Source organism: Kryptolebias marmoratus, linkage group LG17, assembly GCF_001649575.2.
Source record: "Kryptolebias marmoratus isolate JLee-2015 linkage group LG17, ASM164957v2, whole genome shotgun sequence".
In the NCBI taxonomy this organism is placed as follows: domain Eukaryota; kingdom Metazoa; phylum Chordata; class Actinopteri; order Cyprinodontiformes; family Rivulidae; genus Kryptolebias; species Kryptolebias marmoratus.
Window position 1 is genome coordinate 19,940,276 of NC_051446.1, and position 22,613 is coordinate 19,962,888.

The window sequence follows — 22,613 nt, forward strand, 5'->3', positions numbered from 1 at the left end:
AAGATTTTGACAAATGCCTGAAGCGCCCACTCTTTTTGAAAATAATCAATATTAAATCATCTAGTAGGAGAAGTTTGTTTCAGCCTCCTCATACATGCATCTAAACTGAGGCAGCAGCTAACAGCGAGAGCAGATTCTTGCTACTCCTGAAACAGGTCTATATAATGACAAATTCACAGCAAAAACACAAACAATAAGACAACAGTAATTGTTTCTTCGATTGTGAAGAAAAAACACTGTATTACACATCTACTCAGAAGATGTTTTTCAAACAATTTGAGCCCAGAAACTTTCTCAGGCTGTGCTTAGCTATGATATTCAGGATTCATTAGGCTGTCTGTGCCTTCATTATTCGCTTATCTGTGAAGTGAAGCTGTGATGTATTTGGATGAGCCTTATCTTCCTCCCTTCCTATTTTCTGTGATGACAACAGTGAATGCGAAACAGGATCGCTGCTGACGCCTGAAATGATCCACACTGTGATCAAGTCTATTTAAGGGTCTCCATGTCCATTAAAGGGGCTTGTTTTGCTCCACGGGAGGAGGCTGGAGCAGGACAAACAAACGAAGGAGCCAGACCGCCGTGTCCCTCTGCTGCTCCGCAGTGGCAGAGACTTGGCAGACAGTTGAAGAGAATCATGGAGTGAAGATCCTGGCCACAGGCCTGCACCTCGCTGGGTTCTCCCAGGGCATGGTATGAATACTGAGTGGGCTTTTGGCACACACTCCACCTCTGTTACAATGATTACTTATTTAAAGAGGAAAACAAAACAGTGCGGCACGCTAAGTTGCGCTCAATGCACTGAGTCCAGCATGAAAAGACGATTGTTTCTCGGTTTTTCTTTGCAGCTAAGCAGCTTCTTTGAGACAGTGTTTGGGCGATGGGAAAGGACAGAAACAAGTAGACACAGCAAGGCTGGAAACAGGATATGCGGATAGAGGAAGGAGGTTTGTAAGACCCCTCCACCCCGCTGTGGATATTATTGCTAAGCCTGACACACAAAAACACAATGATTTCTTTATACAGCACTTCAGTGAAGTGGCTAAGTGAGGCAGAAGAAAGTCCAGTATTATTAAGGTGTTAGAGCCTCTCTTTAGGGCTGAGTCACCAGCACTAAAGAGAAGCATTTAGCCTCCCTCCCTCGCTGTAGTGAGAGTGGCCGCTCTGTAACACTGCACACAAGGTTACAAGTGAAGTTTCAGGCACCTGTCAAGTCGAATTCAACCAGAAATGCTACCGGCTGCAGCTTGATCAGGATACAGAACGCTGCCAGGTCACTTTCACACACATATCCTGAAGCTGCAACATGACCTGAGTAACGATCATGAATTAAAGAGCTTGCATTCAAGAAATGCATATCACCTGCCGTATTTCATGTCAGAGTCTTAATTTTAGGCAAGGATGTTACACAATGTGTTGTGTTTACACGTATGTGTTGGGGACAGTTCTCACCTACTACCACACCAAATTTTAGCTTAATAGTTTAAAATTGTTTTCCACGGTCAGTTGGCTGTGGCAGCCATTTTAAATTAGGTTCAGTAGATTTAGATGTACACCCATTGATTACTTTCTGAAAGTTTCATCAAAATCCATTAATTGGTTCGTGAGATATTTTGCTAACAAACAGACCACATTGATTCCAATAATTAATGGCAAAGTTTTAAAAACACAGATCTTGCATGTTAATTTTGCCCTCCAGTTGTAAGTTGGAGCTTAGTCTCAGCTACTAACCACACCAAATTTTAGCCCCGTATCTGTAAAACTGACTAAGGTATAGCTATTTTGTGTTTGCTAAACTTGCTTTGCTGCGGAGGCCATTTTCAATTGGATTGACTCCAAAAGTTAATGAGTTGTATATGTTCATTTGATGATTACCTCCTGAGAGTTTCATTAAAATGTGTTTAGTGATTTATGAGTTACAGACAAACGAACACACAGACATGGACAAAAACATTACCGCTCCACCTTCACCAGCGGGCAATAACCAGCAAGGGGAGTGAAGCAAACTGATGCTTTGACAAAACAGAAATATTCTGCTGAACAGGAAATGTATGTCCTACTACAGTTGCCTACAGATCTGATTAGCAACATGTCAGGCAGCGTTCCACGTGTTTGTATCCTGCTCCCTCAGCTCTCCACTGACACGTCGATCTTAAGATACTTTTCATGTTATAGACTAGTAGTGTTTCACCGGAGTAGGAAAAAAGCAACTTCCTGTCACATTTTGCAGAGATCAAAGTGACGTATAGAGCAATACAAAAAGCAGGATGTCAGAATCTGGGTTACACTTCATCACAAGAGGTAGATTCGTTATTTGATACAAAGAAAGGTCAGCTTGCTTTGGAACAAGAATGGAGGTTAGTTTTAACTTCATGATTTACATTAAAAATTTACAGCAATCCTCTCATAGATAAATTAAAGGTTTTAAAAAGTTCACTAGTAATATCTCCACCACAACACTGTTAGGTAATCCATCATGTTTTAATTATAATCCTTGCACAGTGGCTGTGATTGCATTTGTCCATTTAAACTTATTAGTGAATAAAACATGATCCCCTTGAAACTGGCATTTAACTCTTTTTATTCTTTTATGTACTGTTGAATTTGAGACATTTGTTATGGTATAGGTAACGCAAGAAGTTGTGTTTGTGCGTGTGTGTGTGTGGAAGGTGGTTCTTGCATGTAGAGGTGTAACGGTACGTTCGAGTCATGGTTCAGTATGTACTGTGGTATTAGAGTCACAGTTCGGTACGGCTTCAGTACAACAAGAAGGACAAACAAATGCTAAATGCTAGAGGGTTTTTGTTTTAAACAGATTCCCCCAGAAGCAGAGACAGAAAAAGCAAAGCCCCTTTCTTGGTGGGGAGGGTCTAAGGTAGCAGGCCATGTACAGAAAGGTTGGAAAAAAATCAGTGTTGCGTATAGGTCATCAACTGAGCTGATTTCTGAATGTCGGCACTGACCATAGAAAAATTCATATTGGTCGACCTCTACCTTGAAGGGCGTGAAACGCTGCATATACAGTTACAAGTAAAGTTTCAGGCACCTGTCAAGCCATTGGTACATTTTTATAAATACAACACAATCTGGTAAACATGGGACGGCAAGTACATTAAAAAATAAATATGGAAACCATTATTATTAATAGCAACGACAGTAGTGAAAATAAAGCTAAAAGTAGTAATTAACAGCAACAACAGTGATCATAATAAAAGTCATAATGTTTACATTGATAATGATATTAACAATAACTAGAAAATCTTTAATTAAAAAGGTTCCAACCAACGCACAAAACCCAGATACAACCCTGCAACAACCCAAGCCAAGAGAGTGCGTAGTGAACCAAGACCAAAGGAAATGTCACTGGTGTGGTTTATAATGAAAACGTGAAAAGCAGGTAAAGAAAATGTGACCCAAACAGCTTCTACTGGCACAGGGAAACATACCATCACTTTTTTTAACCTTCTCAAGCTAACCTTAGTGGTAATTTACTGACTAAGAAATCTATAAACATAGCGTCAGTGTTGAAACTGGTTAAGTAAGATAACTGTTCTTTTTTTTACTGTCAATTGTTTTTGTGCTTTTAACCTACAACAAATGACATACATTACATACAAACATATCTACAAACTACAAATATAAGCAGTGCAGTAGATTCCAAGCAAATTATTATAAGTTGATTATTTTATGTTGAATATCTTCCATAAACCTTGTGTTGCATCACTTACCTATAATGATGTTTGGGTGGCTGGGGGACCCATTGGTGTTTGCAGTGAGGTTGCCCTGGATCTGGTAGGCAGCCTGATCGAACAAGTCGAGGTAGTCTTCCATCGGGTATCGATCATGGAAGCCCTCGCTGAGACGAATGATGCCTGACAGAGCAACAGGACAGCAAAGATTAATTCATATGGACAAGTATCGTTAGAGTTGTTTAGGTTTTTAGATTGAAAATTGCTGTGATAAACATTGCTTTGCATGCAAATATATATACCCCAATGAATGTGCATTTGTTAAAAGGATAGTCTGGTCATTTTTTTAGGTGATGCTCTGTCAAATAGTCGTCAGATAGAACCTTATTAGCCGTGACATCAGTCACAGAACAGAGTACAAACAGAAACAAAGGCCTGTTTCATATTGTTTTTCTAGCCTATAAAACAATTCTTTTTCAACAATGTCATACTGGTATGAGAGACAGACACGTTAGCTAAAATTAAACTTCCACACTTTTGCATGACACCGTTTGTTTAGCTTGTCACTCTTTAGCTAATGTAGAGTTCTTTCATATTGTTGTGTCATTATTTCTCAATACTCAGTGATGTATGACTGATGTCACGGTCGATAAGGTACTAATTAGGGACAACTATTTGACAAAGTATCACTTCAAAACTGACCAGACTCTCTTTACGCTTTTTCGACTTGTGGCAAATAGTACTTCACTGTTGTCCTGAGTGCAATGTGACCTGAAGAAATCTAAGTTCAAAACCGGACCAAATTAATCAAAAAAACAATCTTTTTAACTTTAGCGTTTTCATTTGAAAGCCTGTGTAAAATTAATGCTTTAAAAGCCCCCAAAAAAGTGTTATTTATTTGTGCAGCAATGATGCACCAAACAATTATGATAATTATAATTTATATGCATTTGTTAAGAGTATCCATGCAGCGTAAGATAATGAGGTAACTCAGCCATCTGCTACATTTAATGAAGCTTTGATGCTGTCCTTCCTCTAAATAGCAGAAAAGACATGGTTAGAAAACTTTAGTGAAGTGGCCAAAAAGCCAGCCAGCCTCATTATTCATCTGGAACAATCACACTTGTATGAGGTGTGATGGATCTGGTTTGTCTGCACTGAGTGCATTTTTCTTCCCGTTTCTCTCCATCCCTTTGGTTTTGATATAAATTAAGTGTCAAGCAGTTTTCAAACAGGCCGTTTGTCTTGACTTCAGCCGCATAAAATGGACACATTTGCTTAAGATTCAGTGAGCCCCTCCGAGGAAGTTATGTGGCACAGATCGCATCAATTCACCTTTTCAATGCATCAGCCAAACGGAGCCTCGAGGAGGAATGAAATAAATAAATACAAAACAAGGCTATTTGAATTCAGAGTGTCCTCAGAGGAAGTCTTGGGAGAAAAGTGCTGATTACCAGCGTGGAGCCTGAAGTACAGGTCTGGAAGGGATGAAGAGGAAGTGACAGCAAACATGAAAGCAAGAGAAATGAAGGGGGACATTAACTTAGTGGGACCTATCGCTGAGATACAGCTGCACTACCGCAAGCTGCAGAAAATATAAGCAAGAGGCAGATAAATTTAAGGCAAATGAGTCATCCGTGGAAAATTATGAAGTCAGACTAAACTGAATGAAGTTCTGCATTTGAACTGAACAGATTTTGAGAATCTCAGAGGGATTACGGATAAAGCCAGAAACTGGATGAACTTCAAAAGGATTGTTTTGGCCGTTAAACATCTTTTGATACACATGATATATTTCCAACTTCAAAAAAATTGGGGATGTTGTGTAAAATGTAAATTAAACCATTCATTTGCATATGTCAAAAACTCATATTTCATTCACAATGGAGCATAGTAAACATATCAAATGTTGAAACAAAGGAATTGTACAGTTTTCTGGCAAAAAATAGGGCACTTTTTAATTTGATGATGACAACACATCTCAAAAAACTCTGAGATGTGAGAGCAGCAAAAGGCTGCAAAAGTAAGTGGTACAAATAAGAAGCAGCTGGAGGAGCAATTTGCAACTTATTAGTTTAACTGTAAACAAGTCAGTAAGAGGACTGGGTATAAAAAGAGCAAATTCAGAGAAAATTTATCTCTCAGAAGTAAAAATGGGTAGAGGTTCACCAGTTTGTGAATAACTGCATCTAAAAATAGTGGAATATTTTCAGAGCAATGAGAATAATCCTTGGAGATCTTGCCAATGTGAAAGTGCAGCTCCTGTTCTTAAATAAAAATGAGCTCTTTAGATTATGTAAACAAATCAGTTCTGAGTCATTATCTGATCCTTGTTTGACTTGAGTTGATTTTAAACAGTTATCAGTGCAGAGACAGATAAGTGCCCTTCAGCCTTACTGCCTCTCTATGCATTTTTTTTACAAGAAATGTTTCCTTAATGGATGTTTAATTTGCCAACGAATACTGACTCACACTGCTGACGCCTGCCTCAAGAGCTGCAGAAGATTTTCTATTATTAGTGGGACTTAATTAGTGTTTCATTTATAAATAAAAATAAAACAAAATGCATGTATGACACATGATGGCTTTCCTTATTTGGGGCAAAATCACAGTGAAATCTTACCTTACTCTGTTTGGAACTATCCTACTTCCAGTCTTACTGACCAAAGAATATGTGGAAAACAGGAACAACAACAATACGCCTTGAAGTGAGGTGAGTTAATTAAAAAGAATTTTTAGTGTTTTCCTAACAAGTATATTCTCACAACCAGATCTTGCATGGCTTTAAATCCCATCTGTCACGGCGTGATCGTTTTTTTTAACATCACAGATGCTCCTGCAACAGGAAAACCATGATGGCAACCATACTTTTAGACGACAGGGCTGTCACACGAGCAGATGCCTGCTGTCTTACTCCTCGACGCCCAGTGCTTTGTCTCTTTGTTTGAGTGAATCGCATGATGCCAACTGTTCAACCTTCTTCAAAGCCAAGACAGAATTATGGCAGCGGTAGGCTGCTACTTCTGAACAGAAATAAACTAGCATTCCTTGAAGCAATGCATGCCTCCAGCCAACTTGTGTGACAAAGCTTTAAACAGAGATATCACACAATCTGTAGTGTGACATCTTTACACATTTGGGACGACTTTCAGCTACTACCAATACTGAATTTAGCTAAATATATGTCAAACTGACTGACTAACAGCCAATTTTGTGTTTGCTAAGGTGGATTAGAAATGACAGCCATCTTAAATCAGGTTGACTCCAAAAGTTAGTCAGTTATAGATGTACATCCAGTGATTAGTTTCTGAGTTTCATCAAAATCTGTGCTGGGGTTCATGAAATATTTTGCTAACAGACACAGCAACGCATTAAGGCTAATTAACAACAATTAATGCTATTAATTACTGAAATTATTTAAGTCTTATACAGTCTTGTCAAACTAAAAAAATTCAAAAATGTTTCTTTAAGATTTTTGCTTGAATATAATGTTTTGCTGTTTAAATAAACCATGTTTGATTGAATAAAGAACCTGTTCAAATGAAAGTTTAGTATATGAGGGTGTGCAAAGTGTGATCAGCTATAAAAAAAATGCACAAACAGCAAAAACAAAACTCTGAAGAAACTGACTGACTGAAGAAACCACAACTGAGAGATACGTTGGAGGAAATGTGAGTGACAGTGCATGCAAAATTAATGCAAGCAAACGTTCACGCACACACGTGTGTGCTCAAAAGACGCAGCTCTTCAAACTATTTTTCACGTGTACAAGCGGCTCCAACCACAGAAAAGAATCTAGCACTACGTTTCCATTGCACATCTTAATGCTCAGTTCCGATTATTTTGCTCAAATCTGATTTAAGTCACGACAATCCAACACCAACGTTAGTATCATATGTTAATGTAGCTCCTCAGACATCCAAGAGATGGCAAATCTAAAAAGTTTAAAAAAAAAAAAAGATGAAGCAACTGGACTTCTATTCTGTAGCTGAAGATGTATGACGATCTAAACCTTAAACTGCATGATGTTGGTTTCAATAAAATTAATATTTGGATCAATCTACATACCACTTACTTCTAAGATAGAAATAAAAGCAGGATGAAATGCCGCATGATCATTCAGACTGCATCACATATGTATTTGATTAAGTACCACATATGAAGTGACCTGGGTTGGAAATTTTTTTAAAAAAATGGATTGGTTCAGTCTGTCATAAAAAATAAAAATATCAGATATGGGTCACATATGGGCAAAATAAATCGGATTTGGGACACTTTTGCCTGCAGTGTGATAGTTACAGTAAAGTTACCTGTAACTTTACTGTCACAGGTAACAGTAAAGTTGGTGCTGCGTGTAGTTTTGACTTAGTCATTAAAGAGCAGCGTTGACTGTGAGTTCTGCAGTCTGGATCTATGTACAGACATGAGAAGGTTACAGCAGTTAGAGGCTGGTGTGAAGGCAGAGGAAGGGGGGCAATTAGTGTTTAAAATGTTCCGTAGAGGGAAATACAACACTGGAGCTGAAAACTCTGAGCTTACAATTATCTGATAGAAAATTATCTTGGGTTATTATTATTCATGGAACTGCATGAGTCTTGAATATTCATGTTTTAGTTAGATGCAATGGGAGACTGAACAGAAATATTTAATAAATGTCAAAATCATGGCTGTGTATAATTAAGAAGAAAAACGTTTCTTTTTTTTTGTTTTTGTTTTTTTTTACATTTACTCAGAAGACTTTCAAATGACTTTCTTCATGCCAGAGTTTTAGATTTAGATTATCTTAAGTTGAGAAATGACAAAGTTGCAGCCGTTTTGGTCAAACCTTGAAAATAACATGCACAATTCTGCGTGATATCTCAAAGAGGTCTTGCATGATCTGTTTGTGCTTAGAGTATGTGTTGTGAATGACTGTCAGCTACTGCTACAACAAATTATAGCTTAATTTCTTTAAAATTAAAGAAAGTTATAGTCATTTTTGTGCAGATGTAGGTCCATTGGCTGTTGAGGCCATCTTGAACTGGGTTGAATTCAAAAGTTAATTAGTTGTAGACATATAGCCGATAATTAAATTTTCACTGAAATGTGTCCAGTGGTTCATGAGATATTTTGCTAACTTTACAAATAAACACATGCACACACACACACACACACATCTATACACACACAAGCAAAGATATTATCACTCCACCTTCAGTAATTCTCAAAGTGAGAATAAACTGAGAATTTCAATTTTACCAATGAGTGTAGGTATAGGTGATACATTGAGTTACTCTTATGAAAGTGACCGTTTTTTAACACCTCTACTCAGGATTGCGCTTCTGAAACCTCCTGAGGTTTGATTCTGGTAAAGTAAAAGAACTTTAGATAATCATGTTTCACACGTCTAATACTCTCTGTCACTCATTACTGTAGCACAGCTCGAGGTCTCTGCCGCAGGATGCTTTGCTTACCAAACCTCTTGCGGGTCCACCAGTGCGGCTCTTTGAAAGTGGTGAACCTGACGTCGGGGTGCAACCTCAGTCTGTCGTACAGGTCCGTCGTGCCACACTTTGGTTGGCCAATAATGTAGAAGTAAGGAAGGCACCGCATGCGGTAGAGTCTCCTGCTGCGACGCAACAAGTGGTCATGGAAAGTGCTCCTCAAGTGCTGAAAAACTGTCCGGAAGCGTCTCGAGTATCGTCCATACAAATTAGTCCTGTATGGGTCCGAGGTGATGTTCCCGGTGAATTCCTCGTACCAGCAGGGGTTCTTGACACCAGGCAGGAATTTGCGAGGAGTGACAGAAAACATCTGTTAAGAGAGAGAGAAAAATATACTGCGTCAAGATGTTCAATTCCTTATTTTCAGACACATTTCAAAGCCTTCTGCAAGATTTTCAATGCTAAGACTGCTCCATGCAGGAACGGAGCTTTCCGGTCATTTTGCACACACTCGTAAAAAAGATTTGTTAAACCTTTTGAAAGTTTTTCGGAATACTATTTTGTCTGGAGAAGAAAAACATTATGAGAGAAGAAGCTGCTTTTAGAGGGGCAGGTCTGAAGAGACAGATTTAGAACCTTTGCTCGTGGATGCACACTTTTTCATGTGAGATTGATGGCAACATCAGAAGAAGCGTTGTAGCAAAGTTACGCAACTCATTTCTTAGTATTCAGTGAGTATCTGAAGCTACATCAACTGGAGTCGTTACTGTGGCACCTCTGACAGATCTACTCTGCTGTCACTTCCCTTCTTAACTTATGGGAGGCTTTTAGTCACCATTCCAGTTTCTAAGCTTCAAAACACAAATTCACTTGAAATGAGGGCAGGAAACTCAATTTCGGATCATTTCTCTGACTAAGACTTTTACATTTAGCAATTATTTAATTGCATTAATCATGGTTATGATTCGTTTGTATTAACACAAAACTAAAACTGAAAGTGGGTGGTATATTTCCTCTGTTGTTGTTACAGGTTGCAGAGTTACAATGCCTTGTAAAAGTGTTCAAGCGCTTTGCACTTTTCCAAGCTGTGTGGCGTTACAACACCAAACCTCAAAGTATTTTACTGGATGTGAGAGACCAACGTAAAGTAGTGCATAATTCCGCAGTGGAAAAAAAATGATGCATGGTTTTCCATTTTTTATTTATTTTTTTCTACAAATAAAAATGGGAAAAGCGTGGTGTGCATTTTTATTCAGCCCCTCAGAGTCAATACTTTGTGGAACCACCTTTCACTGCCACTACAGTTGCAGGTTTTTGGGGTTTTGTCTCCACTGGCTTTGCACATGTAGACTGAAATTTTTTTGCTCATTCCTCTTTGCAAAAAAGCTCAAGCTCAGTCAGACTGGATGACAAGTGTGTATGAACAAAAGGATTTCAAGTTGTGTCACAGATTCTCAATTGGATTCAGGTCTGGACTTTGACTGGGCCGTTCTAACACTTGAATATGCTTCAATCTAAGCCGTTCCACTGTAGCTCTGGCTGTGTGTTTCAGTCTTTACGGCCTCCAACAGGTTTTCTTTTAGGATTTCCCTGTATTTAGCTCCAGCCATCTTCCCATCAGTTCTGACCAGTTTACGTGTCCCTCCTGAAGAAAAGAATCCTCACAGCATGATGCTTCCACCACCATGTCTTATGGTGGGGTTGGTGTGTTCAGAGTGATGTGCAGTGTTAGTTTTCTGCCACTCAGAATTTTGCATTTAGGCCAAAAAGTTAAATTGATCTGATGTGAGCAGAGCTCCTTCTTCCCCGTGTTAGCTGCGTCCTCTGCATGGCTTGTGGAAAACTGCAAACAGGACTTCTATACCAGTTATTTTTATTTGTAAAGGTTTTTGAAAACCTCATAAATTTCCTTTCACTTTACAATTATATACTAATTTGTGTTGGTATATTTGTTTCCTATACATAGATCATTTTAAAAGTTAATCAAAAACTGTGTTAATTTTCCGGCTTCTACAAAGGAAGCATAATGAATGACAGTAAAATGACAAGTATAATTTTAAAATAATGACATTCCTGTCTCTAATCACCGCCAAGACTACTCAAGATTCTTCATTCAGTCAATAAAGACGTGCAAAATCTTTAAAATTGTAACTATTATCCAGTCCTACATTTTCTGTCTCCATTGTATGTGCACATTATGGGTAAAACTAATACATGATTAGGTGCAAATGTGAGGTAACACCTGTCCAACAGTTCTTTCACTGTGATTTCAAATGGGTTTTTTTTTTATCTAACACGTCAACAGACCACATTATTAAGACTTGCTCACCAGCCTGTGGAGCACAGCTACATTAGGGACAATTAATGCTGAAACCATCCACTAATGCAGTATTGATTGTCCAGCAGCCACACTCTCCTATTCATGAAATTCTTCAAAATGAAATGTGCTTTGTTACAAACAGCCTCGCTACAGTCAAATATAATTAAGACTAACAATTAATTGAATCAGGCTTTGAGGTGAAACTGACAAAGACAGAGCCACAATGTGTTGAAAAACCTTGAAGGAAAAAAATAAAGTCATTATGGACCTATGCATTTATCTGGCACAACCTGAAGCGTTAATCAGGTTTTAAGTGCATGTTTACAGCTTTATAAATTAAATTCGACACTACATCAGTGTGGCTGTATTGGACCTTTTGTAGGCAACACCTTCTTTTTAATCAAGGCTTTAATAAACATTTTTGATTGTCTATTTAATATGAAATCTGGATCGTGCCAGGGCACAATTGTTGATTCAAATAAATTTAGAATAAACAGCATAAAAACAAAGGTACTCATGAAGAATTATTTCATAAGATCTACAACCCAAATTCTGAAAAAGGTGGGATGATGTGTAAAATGTAAATAAAAATAGAATGCAATGATTTGCAAACCCGTAAACCCATATTTTATTCACAATAAAACACAGGAAACATCAAATGTTTAAACTAGGAAATTGTAATTGTTTTGTTGGATAAAATAAGATAATTGGGTTTATATGGCAGGCATGTGTGGTTTCCAAAAAGAAGTTCAATTTTCATATTTTAGGACTAGACCATAGAACAATTTTCCAATTTGCCTCAGTCTATTGCACAGAGAAGATAGCTGCGTTTGTGTTTGTTGTTTACATTTATTTTCTCCTTTGGATGATAGAGCTTTAACCAGGATTTGAGGACAGCACAGGGAGCTGTGTTTACAGACAATAATTTGTAGAAGTGTTCCTGAGCCCAGTGAGGTCCAGAACCCAACGGGACCTCTTTGTTTTTCTAATACAGGGGGTCCCCGAGGGCCCAAAGATCACGGGCATCTTGTCTTGTCCTTTGAGCTCAGAGATTTCTCCAGATTCTTGAAATATTTTGATAATTTTATGAACCTTAGATAATGGGATATTAAAAAGTCTTCCCAATTTTTCACTGAAGAACATTATTTTAAAACTGTTCCACTATTTTTAGATAGTTTTTTATATACTGGTGAACCTCTGCCCATCTTCACCTCCAATATATTCAGCCTCTTTGAAGTAAGTGATATGTAGCTTGATCCAAATATTAATTTTATTAAAACCAACAGCATGCAGTTTTAGGTTTAGATCACCATACAGCTTCAGCTACAGAATAGAAGTCCAGTTGCTTCATCCAAAATTACAATTTCTGTTTTAACATTTAATATGTTTCCTTTGTTCTATTATGATTAAAACATGGGTTTATGAGATTTACACCTTATTGTATTCTGCTTTTAGATACCTTTTACACAATGTCCCAACATTTTCAGCATTGGGGTTGTATCTGAATGCATTAATTTAGAACATATAGATGCAAAGAAAGGTTTGTTTTTAACTCACATGTGGATCACTCCTAACTAGTGCTTTAAGATCCGGAATCTGTCGACTTCTGCCAAACTTCACCTTGGATGTAATGGACTTGACCACCACTTTGATGTGTGCATAGTCCTTCAACGAGGAAAGATTGAAGGCAAAAGGTCCTGGGCTCACCAGGCTGCTGAAGTGGTAAGAGGACGGGGTGAGGAGGAGGCCCTTTTTGTCCCCCGTCAAAATGTACGACGCCATGATGAAGAACGTGACAGCCAGGCCAAACAGGAAGCCATAGAGACGGATCTTACAGCCCACATTGTTCCAACGCTTTGGTAGCTCCCGTTTCACCTCCAGAACTGCAAATACATTCATAGGTGTATTGTCCACCTGCAGGAGCAATGGCCTCTTGTGGTAGTCGTTCACGGTGGAGCCCAGCAGGCTGTACTTGTAGTCCATCTGTGTCATCATGTCCACAGTGTGTATAGCAAAAGCGTCACTGCTCAGACACAACAAGTTGACAGTTTGGAACAAGGAGTAGGCCAGTAGAGGAGGTTAAGATCCATGATGGTTGGTGGAAAACAGTCCACCTTATCCACTGACACCTGCAGAATAAGAAACAGAAAGTTACATAAGATAAGACCACTTATTAACATACCCTTAAAAAAACTTAACCAAGGAATGAGTTCATTGACTTAAATAAAATTATGTTTATGTTTGTGTAACGTAAATATTTTGAGCTCATATAAAGCTTGCTCATACAAGATTTATTTTTGTTTCACTGAAATGTTTCAGTCATAATGTGAATTCAACCAAATCTGACTATATTTATTTGTTTAAAAATAAACTTTTACTAAAGGGAAATTTGTTTGACCCACCACTTAAAATGATTCAGACTCAGTCATAGGAAGAATTTTAATTATATCCCTCAAAAATTATGTTAGGTCTGATATATTACATTGCAACATATTTGATTTATTTTTAAAGTGTCACAACTCTGAGGGTTTAAGGTTTGAGGTTTTTCTTGTTAGTTTCCCCTGTTTATTTTGTACAGTCTGTTCCTTGGAAATTCAGTTTCCCTGCTCCCTTATCACACCTGATCCAGCTTTGTAATCAGCACACCTGTTCCTCATGTTCAATCAGCTACCTGTGTATTTATAGTCCTTGTGTGATATTCATCTCTTAAGAGCCATGTTCTTAATAAGGTGATTGTTTTTCTTCACTAATCAATTCACACTTTCTGTCTGCATTTGGGTCCTAAACGCTTTGCATGCCCTGGTTTTGTGACAGAATGAAAACCACAAAAATGTGTGGGATAGTTTTCAGTTTTTGTTTTTTAGCAGGTAGTTTTACTCAATGTATGTTTGCTACAAACTCTGATGCAGCAATAAGAATTATGCTCTGAGTTGAGAAAATATAGCAATTATAATGTGACAGAAAATTAGCACACTTTTTTGTATGGTTTATATATGTTGTGACAAAGCAAAAATTTGTCCCAGATTACCGCTTTTGGCTTCTTGCTAGACTTCCTGTTGTAATCAGACAATACCGCAACACCCTTCACAGCCCCATTCTATCCACCCATCCTCCCTGCGCATCAAAGACACAATATGGAGGGAGCGATAAGGAAAGCATTCAGTCTGAGAACTACAAGGCTGCACGTTGGACTCTCCTGGGGAGGGACACAAATATCAGAAACATCCAGGCTGACCTGCAGGAGGGATTATATTATCAGAAAATAGTCTTCCTCTGTATGAACTCACATGGAAGAACAGTCACCCGCTGATAAAAAAAAAAGAAGGGCCAATGTTTAAAGGATGAAAGAATCAGGGATTTTGATGATAATGCTCCCGCAGTAGCAAACGTCCATTTTATCCTTGAGCCTTTCTTTGTGTCTGAAGCTGAGCTAACGTAGCTGGATGTGAATATGATACAGCATAATGACAAAAATCCAACAGAGCCGAGGTCTAGGACACTTTTCAAAAAGACTGAAATTTCTTGTCATATTTCACACCGTCACACTCACAACTGCGTGGATACAGCCAATAATGTTGATGTACGACACACCTGCAGCCTGCTTCTGCTTGCATATATCATAAGATATGAGCTGCGTGGAGGTGAATCATTGCTCTTCCTCCTCACAGCTGCAGATATCGTCCGCTGCTCCCCACCACAAACACCTATCACTCACACCTTTAACCCATCTGTAGTGCTTGTGACAGAGTTGATAAGAACAGAGCTGTAGTGTTCATGCCATTTTCCTCAAGCAGTGGCATTTACCCCCAGCTAAGCTGCTTCATCCTACAGAAACACTTCCTTCCTTTGAGACGGGTTTAAATCTGCTCCCCAGACTGATTTTCAGCCTTGTCAACCTGTTCTTGTGTCCAAGCTTTGATGCAGGTGTTTTCGGTCAGTTTTCAACATGCTGGCTTCTGCTAAAGTGATGTTAATAAATGCACAAGGTCTTCTAAGCATCTTTAACATATATGTAATCAAAAACAAGATCTGATGATGTTGGTTTACCTTATTTTGGAATGCAGATATAGCCAAAGTCTTATCATCCCTTGAATGATAAAACTGTCTACTTGTTTTCTGGTTTAAACCAGTTCTCAGACCATGACTGCTTCCTTTGTGACAGTTTTCCTAAAGTGCATAAATATTAGTCTTTCCATTCACTTTCTTACAGTCAAACTCTGATCATGTAGAATATCAACCCCCTAATAAAGAGTACACAGTAAATTAATTGGCAAATTACCATTTGGGTATTGCCATTCTCTATTACTTTCTATTAAGAGTGTTTTTCAAGCCATACTTTTAAGCATACTTTTCACCATTTTATGTTGTGAAATGACAACGTTATCATTTCACACTTGATCTTGCTCGATCTGTTAGTGCTGGGAGCATGTGTTTATCATGAGGTCTTCTAGTTATCTTTATCTCACACCCTGTTCTTAGAATTCTTCATCATGGGGTTTCCACTTCACTCAAAATGCATCGCAAGCAATATCAGCAATTCATTATAAATCAGGGGAGAAGGCCTAGAGCAGACAGAGGCATCGGCCTTGAACCGCCCTCTTTTCCTTGGATTTATGTGACATGATCTTTGTCATCTGGTTTGGAATAAAACCAACTATTAATGTGCTCACTATATTCTCAAGCTAAAAGGGCGACAGTGGCTCAGGAGGGTTCGTCCTGTAACCGGAGGGTTACCATCAGTCTCAGCCGTTGTGTCCTTGGGCAAGACACTTCACCTGCCTTTCCCACTGGTGGTGGTCAGAGGGCTCGGTGGCGCCGGTGGCAGCCTCACTTCTGTCAGCCCGCCCCAGGGCAGCTGTGGCTGCAATGTAGCTTACCACCATCAGTGTGTAAATGAGTGGATGAATGGGTGAATGACTGATTGTAGTGTAAAGCACTATGGGGTCCTTAGTCTAGATAAAGTGCAATACAAGTGCAAGACATTTAAAACTGAAATGGTTAATAATATGTTTGGCTTTTAGGCACAAATTTGAAAAAGTCACATTTTATTACCTTAAAACTGTAAAGGCAGGCTGTTTAGGAAACTTTGAAAAATTCCACTAGGTTTGTTTTACACATACAGTAAGTAGTTACTGCATGTTAGAGATATTCCATCAAAATAAAAAAATAAAAAAAATACTTAGGTCAATGTTGAAGGTAGAATGATGTTTTCACAATCACTCTGTTTGCTTCTGATCAGCATTTATTGACTGTCTGCGTCCTTCAAAGCTGCTTAAGTCAATGGCATTTTTTTTGGCTCAAGGCTTTGGAAGAAAGAACGATGGAGGGTAAGAGTAGATTTATGGAAAAACAGGGACGTGGTTAAAAACAGAGTGGAGAGAAATGGAAATAGGATGGAAAGAAGACAAAAAAGGAAACTGTGTCATTGATGAGAGAATGTCATTCTCAAGGGAAGTCACATCTGAATCAATCAGTCTACTAAGAGAAGCAGCAGGCGACTGGCAGGTTGACAGATACGCTCTATTCATAAAGCAAATATGCCGATCCTGTCTATCACACCTGATGAATAAGCTTATAACTGGAACAGAAACGCATCCAGAGGACGGCGGGCAAAGAGAACAAAACGTTGGATCGGTGACCTTTTTCTGCTGACAAAACGTCTAATCCATATAAAAGCGTCAGCATAGATTTAAACATTTTTCCACACAAAGGACGAGAGCTCACTTCATTAATTTTTAAATTTCAAACACATTTCAAGGGCTTTGAACACTAAGAGCATAGCCATTTCTGTGAGTGTTTAATGTTGGCTGTGGATCAGGAGGAAGCGATGTTTGCTAATCAGAAGGTAATGGTTTAATTCTGGCTTTCCCCAATAAGTCAAAATGTCTTTAAACAAGACACTGATCCTCATGTACCACCCAGTTCTAAAAATTGGCAAGTGTGTAAATGAGTGAATGCCACATAATATAAAAGCAATTTAAGTGGTCAGGAAGATGTGAGAAGCTCAATATAAAATTGCTGTTGAATGTTTCTTTTCTACTTTTCTTCCTTTCTAGTTCAATTCTGTAACTTAAAATCTCGTACGATCATATTACGAAGTTACATCACAGGTTTTAATAGTTTATTGTCCTTACATGCTTGGCACAGAGCCAGGAAGGTCAATGGTGAGGTACACACTTCTCACAGTGCTACATTACCTAGATTGCATTTAAGTAAACAGCACTAGATTGAACATTTTTGACAGGTTTTGTTTTCATCTTTGTTGAAGTTCACTTCTTGTTTGTGAAAAGTGGGCTTAAAAGCTGCTCCTGTAACTTCCTGTTTCTCTTCTGGTAGATAATCAAATGGTGTATTAACCAAAGGTAAAAAAATTAACAAATCTATGGATTTTCTAAGTCTAAATCTGCCATTTGACTTTAGAGATGAAGCACACTAACCCCATAAATAAGACAAATTTGTAATATTGTAATTAACTTCAAACGCACAGATATCAGTAGTGATGGCGTGCATGCTGTGCTAAAGATTTGCTCATTTGTGGTGCAAATGGCTTTGTCCACAGCCTTAACAACTAATCAGAGGATGACCTCTCCATACTGTCTGTGCTGCGATTCAGAGACAGAAGAGCGAAACAGGCAATCAAGCAGATTTGTTTAAAGTATGTACTCCTCTCTACTCCTCTCTAACATGCCCATCCCCACTCTGAGAGGGGGAAAACTGATTACAGAAACCAGCAGTTAACCATTCTTCTTAGTTAACAATTCTTTTCTTTGTGTTTATTCTTGTCAATTTGAGTTGTTTGTTTGAGTGAAGAGCAAGGTTTTTTTTTTTGTATCTTCTGAAAGCACCAATCTAAATCTATTGTTATCCAATATGAAGCCGTCTGCTGCAGCAAATCAAGTGTTTGAATGGTTTTCTTGCTGCTTTTGTCTTGCTGTGAAGATGAAATTCTTTGCCATTGATTGTTTGGGGCAAAATTGTTAGAAGATAATAGGGAGGAAATACGTAAATATTGCTGCTTCTTTCGCAAAGTTGTCCTTGTGATGAGTTTGTGTCCATTGTCAATGTTCTCAGAAAGGAGCAACGGCAAGAACACTCCACAAACCTTTAATCGTTCATTTATCAAACCACAACAGGGCGTTATCATTACACCTGTAGTAGTGATGACCTACCTCTTCGCTTCTCCATGAAAGAAATGCATTAAATAGTCTGCTAATGCAACCAGCTGATTAAAAGCAAAGTGCAAGATGTTTCTAAGCCCCAGATAACTTTTCTTTGATGCATATAACATGAAACTGTTGAATAATATTTGTTATCCTCTCAGATCCTCTTTTTGTGACTGTTTTCATCCGCTTCTGCTGTAGAAAGTAGACTCTGGAAGACAGTTTGCATCATTTTTTGTCTGCATTTTTAAAATGTCCAAAAGCACAAGGTCTTCCCTAAGCCATTATCTCACTGGGTTGGCTGGTATGGCACTAGCTGGCAAACCACAAAAGAGTATCTAAAGTGTCTCAAAATATTTGCGGGAGTTCTAAATTATCTCAATTAAGTCGAAGAGGCTTGCAGCCTTGTCACTTGAATTTTGCACATGGTCAAAGAAATTGTGTGTCCGATTTTTTTTTTCTCAAAATAAGCCAGTATCTTTCTATGCAGAACCAATTTCAGAAGAGTATTTGCGAGAGAGTTTCTAAAAAGTCTGGAAATGTTTGCTTGTCTTCTCAATGTACTTGTGCAAGCTGCAGGGCTGCACATCTGCATGGATGCCGCATGGATTTTGAGCAAAACCATAAAATAAATGTTGTCTTAAAACAGTCGCTGAGTTATCAAGGGAATCTAGAACCCACCTTCAACGCTTCTCAATTTAGTTTCTGCACAAGAGATGTATTTTTTTGTGAACTGCCACTAGTGCATTTTTTTGCTACTCTATGGAAACATATATACTGTAACTTGACTCTGTATGCGTTTTTTGCATGTGCAAAATAAAATGTTTATCAAAGTGTTTGTGTGCAAAGAAAAAAGCTCCTGTAATCCTGTAGTTTCCCTTCAGCTTCACAAGAGTTTTCCTCTCTGAGATCTAATGTTTGACATGTAAACCAGAGCAGTCAAACTCCCCACCTGCCACAGTCCCTGTAGCAGGTCACGTTGGGACAGGCTGAGCACTTGACACCACTCTGGGTTCTCCTCTGCCGATAAGTGGAAAGAATAATGAAAAATGACATACCACTGCCAACTGGTCAATGAAATGTCTTAAATGTCTGGGGGTGCAGCCAGCCCACATTAATTAATATACATTTAATTTTTTTTCTTCCAATTCTTGCTATTGGTGCACAAATATGTACATGCCTCAAACTCTCGGTTCAGGTGTTTTGAATTGAATGCTCTGGGTGAAATGCTGTGGGCGAATGTAGGCAATAAAATCATGGGCATGGCCTAGAATACAGATTTGCAAGAAATGCGTACAACAATAAGCCACGATTTTCAAAAAATATCTCTTCCAAACAGAATTCAGTGACTGCAACTGAAAATTATCTTGCAATTTTGACTCACCACCTTGCCTTCAATATTTGCAGTCTAATGATATACTGCCTTTACTATTTGTGTGTGTTTTTAAAAGGACCGAAAGCTAGAGGTCTTCCTAAATGTCAGACCATTTTTTTTTATTATTCAGTGCTGTTTACGTTGCATGATGGCTTAAACTCTACTGATCTGCTCGAACTACAGGGAGATTAAAACTTAAATGAGAGACTGGAATGTTGATGCTTTGCACGCAGCGAGTTGATAAGCTCAAGCAAGCCTGATATTACCATGAAAAGTCAAAGGGAGGTTTTAAAACCTCAAAGACAAGTTAATCACTAGATAACACATGTGTAATCTTTTGTAAAATCAGAGATGTGGATGATTGCGGAGGAGGAGACAGCAAACAGGAAGGACTCTTTGTTTTCAGTGACAGCAGTAAGAAGATAAGTGGAAGAGGCAGATAGTTGGGGATCTTTTTTTCAAGCTGCAAGGGAATATAAAACATAAAAGACTTAAAAGAGCTTGAGAAAAGTATTGTCCATGAAGTCCTTTGGGACACCTGTCAACCAGTTATTGTCAACCTGTTTCACCTGTCCACAGTTATTTGAAACAAGCCATTTCCCTTTTGGGACCAATTCTAGACGCTTCAAAGCAAACAAGTTTTTAAAAAATGACGAATAGAAAACTGAGATAATGACTTCGTTCAGGTTGTGAGCAGAAAGAATATCAGAACTGCCTGCAGTGTAAAGCAGTTATAACTTTTTTACTTTAACTTTAAGCTTAGCTCGGATGTGCTCGTACTGCCTGTTCACTTCAGAGAAGTGTGCTCATCCTCGCTGGATTGCCGTGACCTCTCAGGAAGTGCGTGTTGGTTGACGTCTACTGAAATCACAGGAAGTACACTCAGGGGCAAGAATGTGACAGAAAGTGGTCAGAAAGAGGAACAAAGGGGGTGCCATTACTGTGTCAGCTGGAGGGGAAGAAAAACAGTTTTCCACCAAGCTGCTCCTGATAATTAAAGTTCAGCACGAGGCCAACGCAAGGAGGGTGAACCTAAGTTTGACATGTGACATTGGAACAAGCTCAGGATTGGTTGAAGAGAGCTGGTAATAAATTATAAAATCGGCACAACTTTTCCAGTAAAGTGTATTTTGTTTTGCCAGGTGCAATCAAACACAAATCTAATTCCATTAGATGTTTTCAATAAAATTAAGAAAGATGCAAGACTTTCCTATAAATGGCACAGCCCCACATACCTGGTGAACAGACACTGGCTCTAAAAACAACATGGCAGCACCCAAAAAACGTTTGTACAAGAGGAGAAGGCAGAGATGCTTCAAGCATTTTTTTATTAATGTAAATGATATTTATTACATTATCTTGAGGGGAAAAAAATCTTTTTTCAAAATTAGTTAATATATTCAGTTATTTTAACCTAAAAAAGCTTGACTAGAAACTATTTTGAAATAACAGTGAAACAAAAGGATTTCCTCTTTATCAAGAATCAGAACAATAATGGTAGCAATTAATTCAATGTAAAACTAATTCACATAATAAAACATCCAATAAACAGAGCTACACATGGATGACTTGACTTTCTAACATAGATCAAACAAAACTGTCATGACAGCAGAGCTCAGTGATGAATCTGGGTGTAAAAGGAAAAAAAAAAAATAATTTGTCACTCTATAATCATCTCATGAGTGCAAGAAAACAAGAGACCAATTTCTGAATATAATGAGATAAAAACTGAGGATTCCAAGAAAACAACTGCTGAGATGGGTGTTTGCCTTCCTTACCAATAATGAGTCAATTCTCTCGACTTCTTGGTTGACTTCTACAAATAAAACTGATGATAAAAGGATTTTTTTTTTTGTCGATGTAATTTCTGTGGATAAATCTAGTCAGCCACTTCCGTTTTAAGTCAAAAAAAGGAAATGGAGCTGAGATGAAAATCAAAAATGCAAGTCTTGAACTCTAAAACGTTTGCGTAGAAATGTCTGTAGTAACTTTTTCTTCAGTATCCAAATCAGTGCTCAAACAAACAAGTACAATTATGTAATGATCATGAAAATTATGCACTTTAACTATGAAATATTTAGTCAAATAAGTGAAATCAGTTGTAAAATGCATTATTGGTGAACCACAGCAAGCCACTGAAGCATGAAATGAGTGTTTGCAAAGGCTCAGGAGAACAGAGCATCTGGAAAAAGACTGCATTGAGCTACATGACTACAATGTACTAAAAAGGCCACTGATAATAGAGTGAAAAGAAGCCCTGTGACCTGTGACCTGTCAAATGTTTTATTTTTCTCCATCAGAACCCTCCCCACCCCAAAGGGTTTCCAGCTCTGTTTAATTATGTAAATCAAAACCACGTAACAAAAGAAAGAAAGAGAAAATGACCATTCATTGTGTGCAGGAAAGTGAATTAATTCGACATACTGCCCTAGGAGAAGTCATCCATCACACTCATCCAGATTACACACATCATTGGCCGAAAGATCGCAATACAATCTCCAGAAAGTCAAAAAGGAGACCCCAAGAACTCTAGAGGTCCTGCCCTCAACTCAAGCAGAGGAGCGCGGTGAATAAGGTACTCCGAACTCGGCGCTCATAAATGCTGCTTAGTTGGGATCTCAGACAGAGTTCCAGTTCAGCACTTTT

At 38.3% G+C, this 22,613-nt stretch overlaps 1 protein-coding gene across 1 annotated transcript in view; it reads right to left on the bottom strand.

Moving 5' to 3' along the window:
• Positions 1-22,613, bottom strand: part of LOC108246576 (carbohydrate sulfotransferase 15-like) — a 43,890-nt gene that overhangs the window by 6,121 nt on the left and 15,156 nt on the right. The window contains exons 2-4 of the mRNA XM_017434205.3: positions 12,990-13,561; positions 9,143-9,482; positions 3,729-3,872 (exon numbers count right to left, since the gene is read on the bottom strand). Coding sequence (XP_017289694.1) covers positions 3,729-3,872; positions 9,143-9,482; positions 12,990-13,427 — 922 coding nt within the window. The 5' untranslated portion in view covers positions 13,428-13,561. The remainder of the gene's footprint in view (positions 1-3,728; positions 3,873-9,142; positions 9,483-12,989; positions 13,562-22,613) is intronic.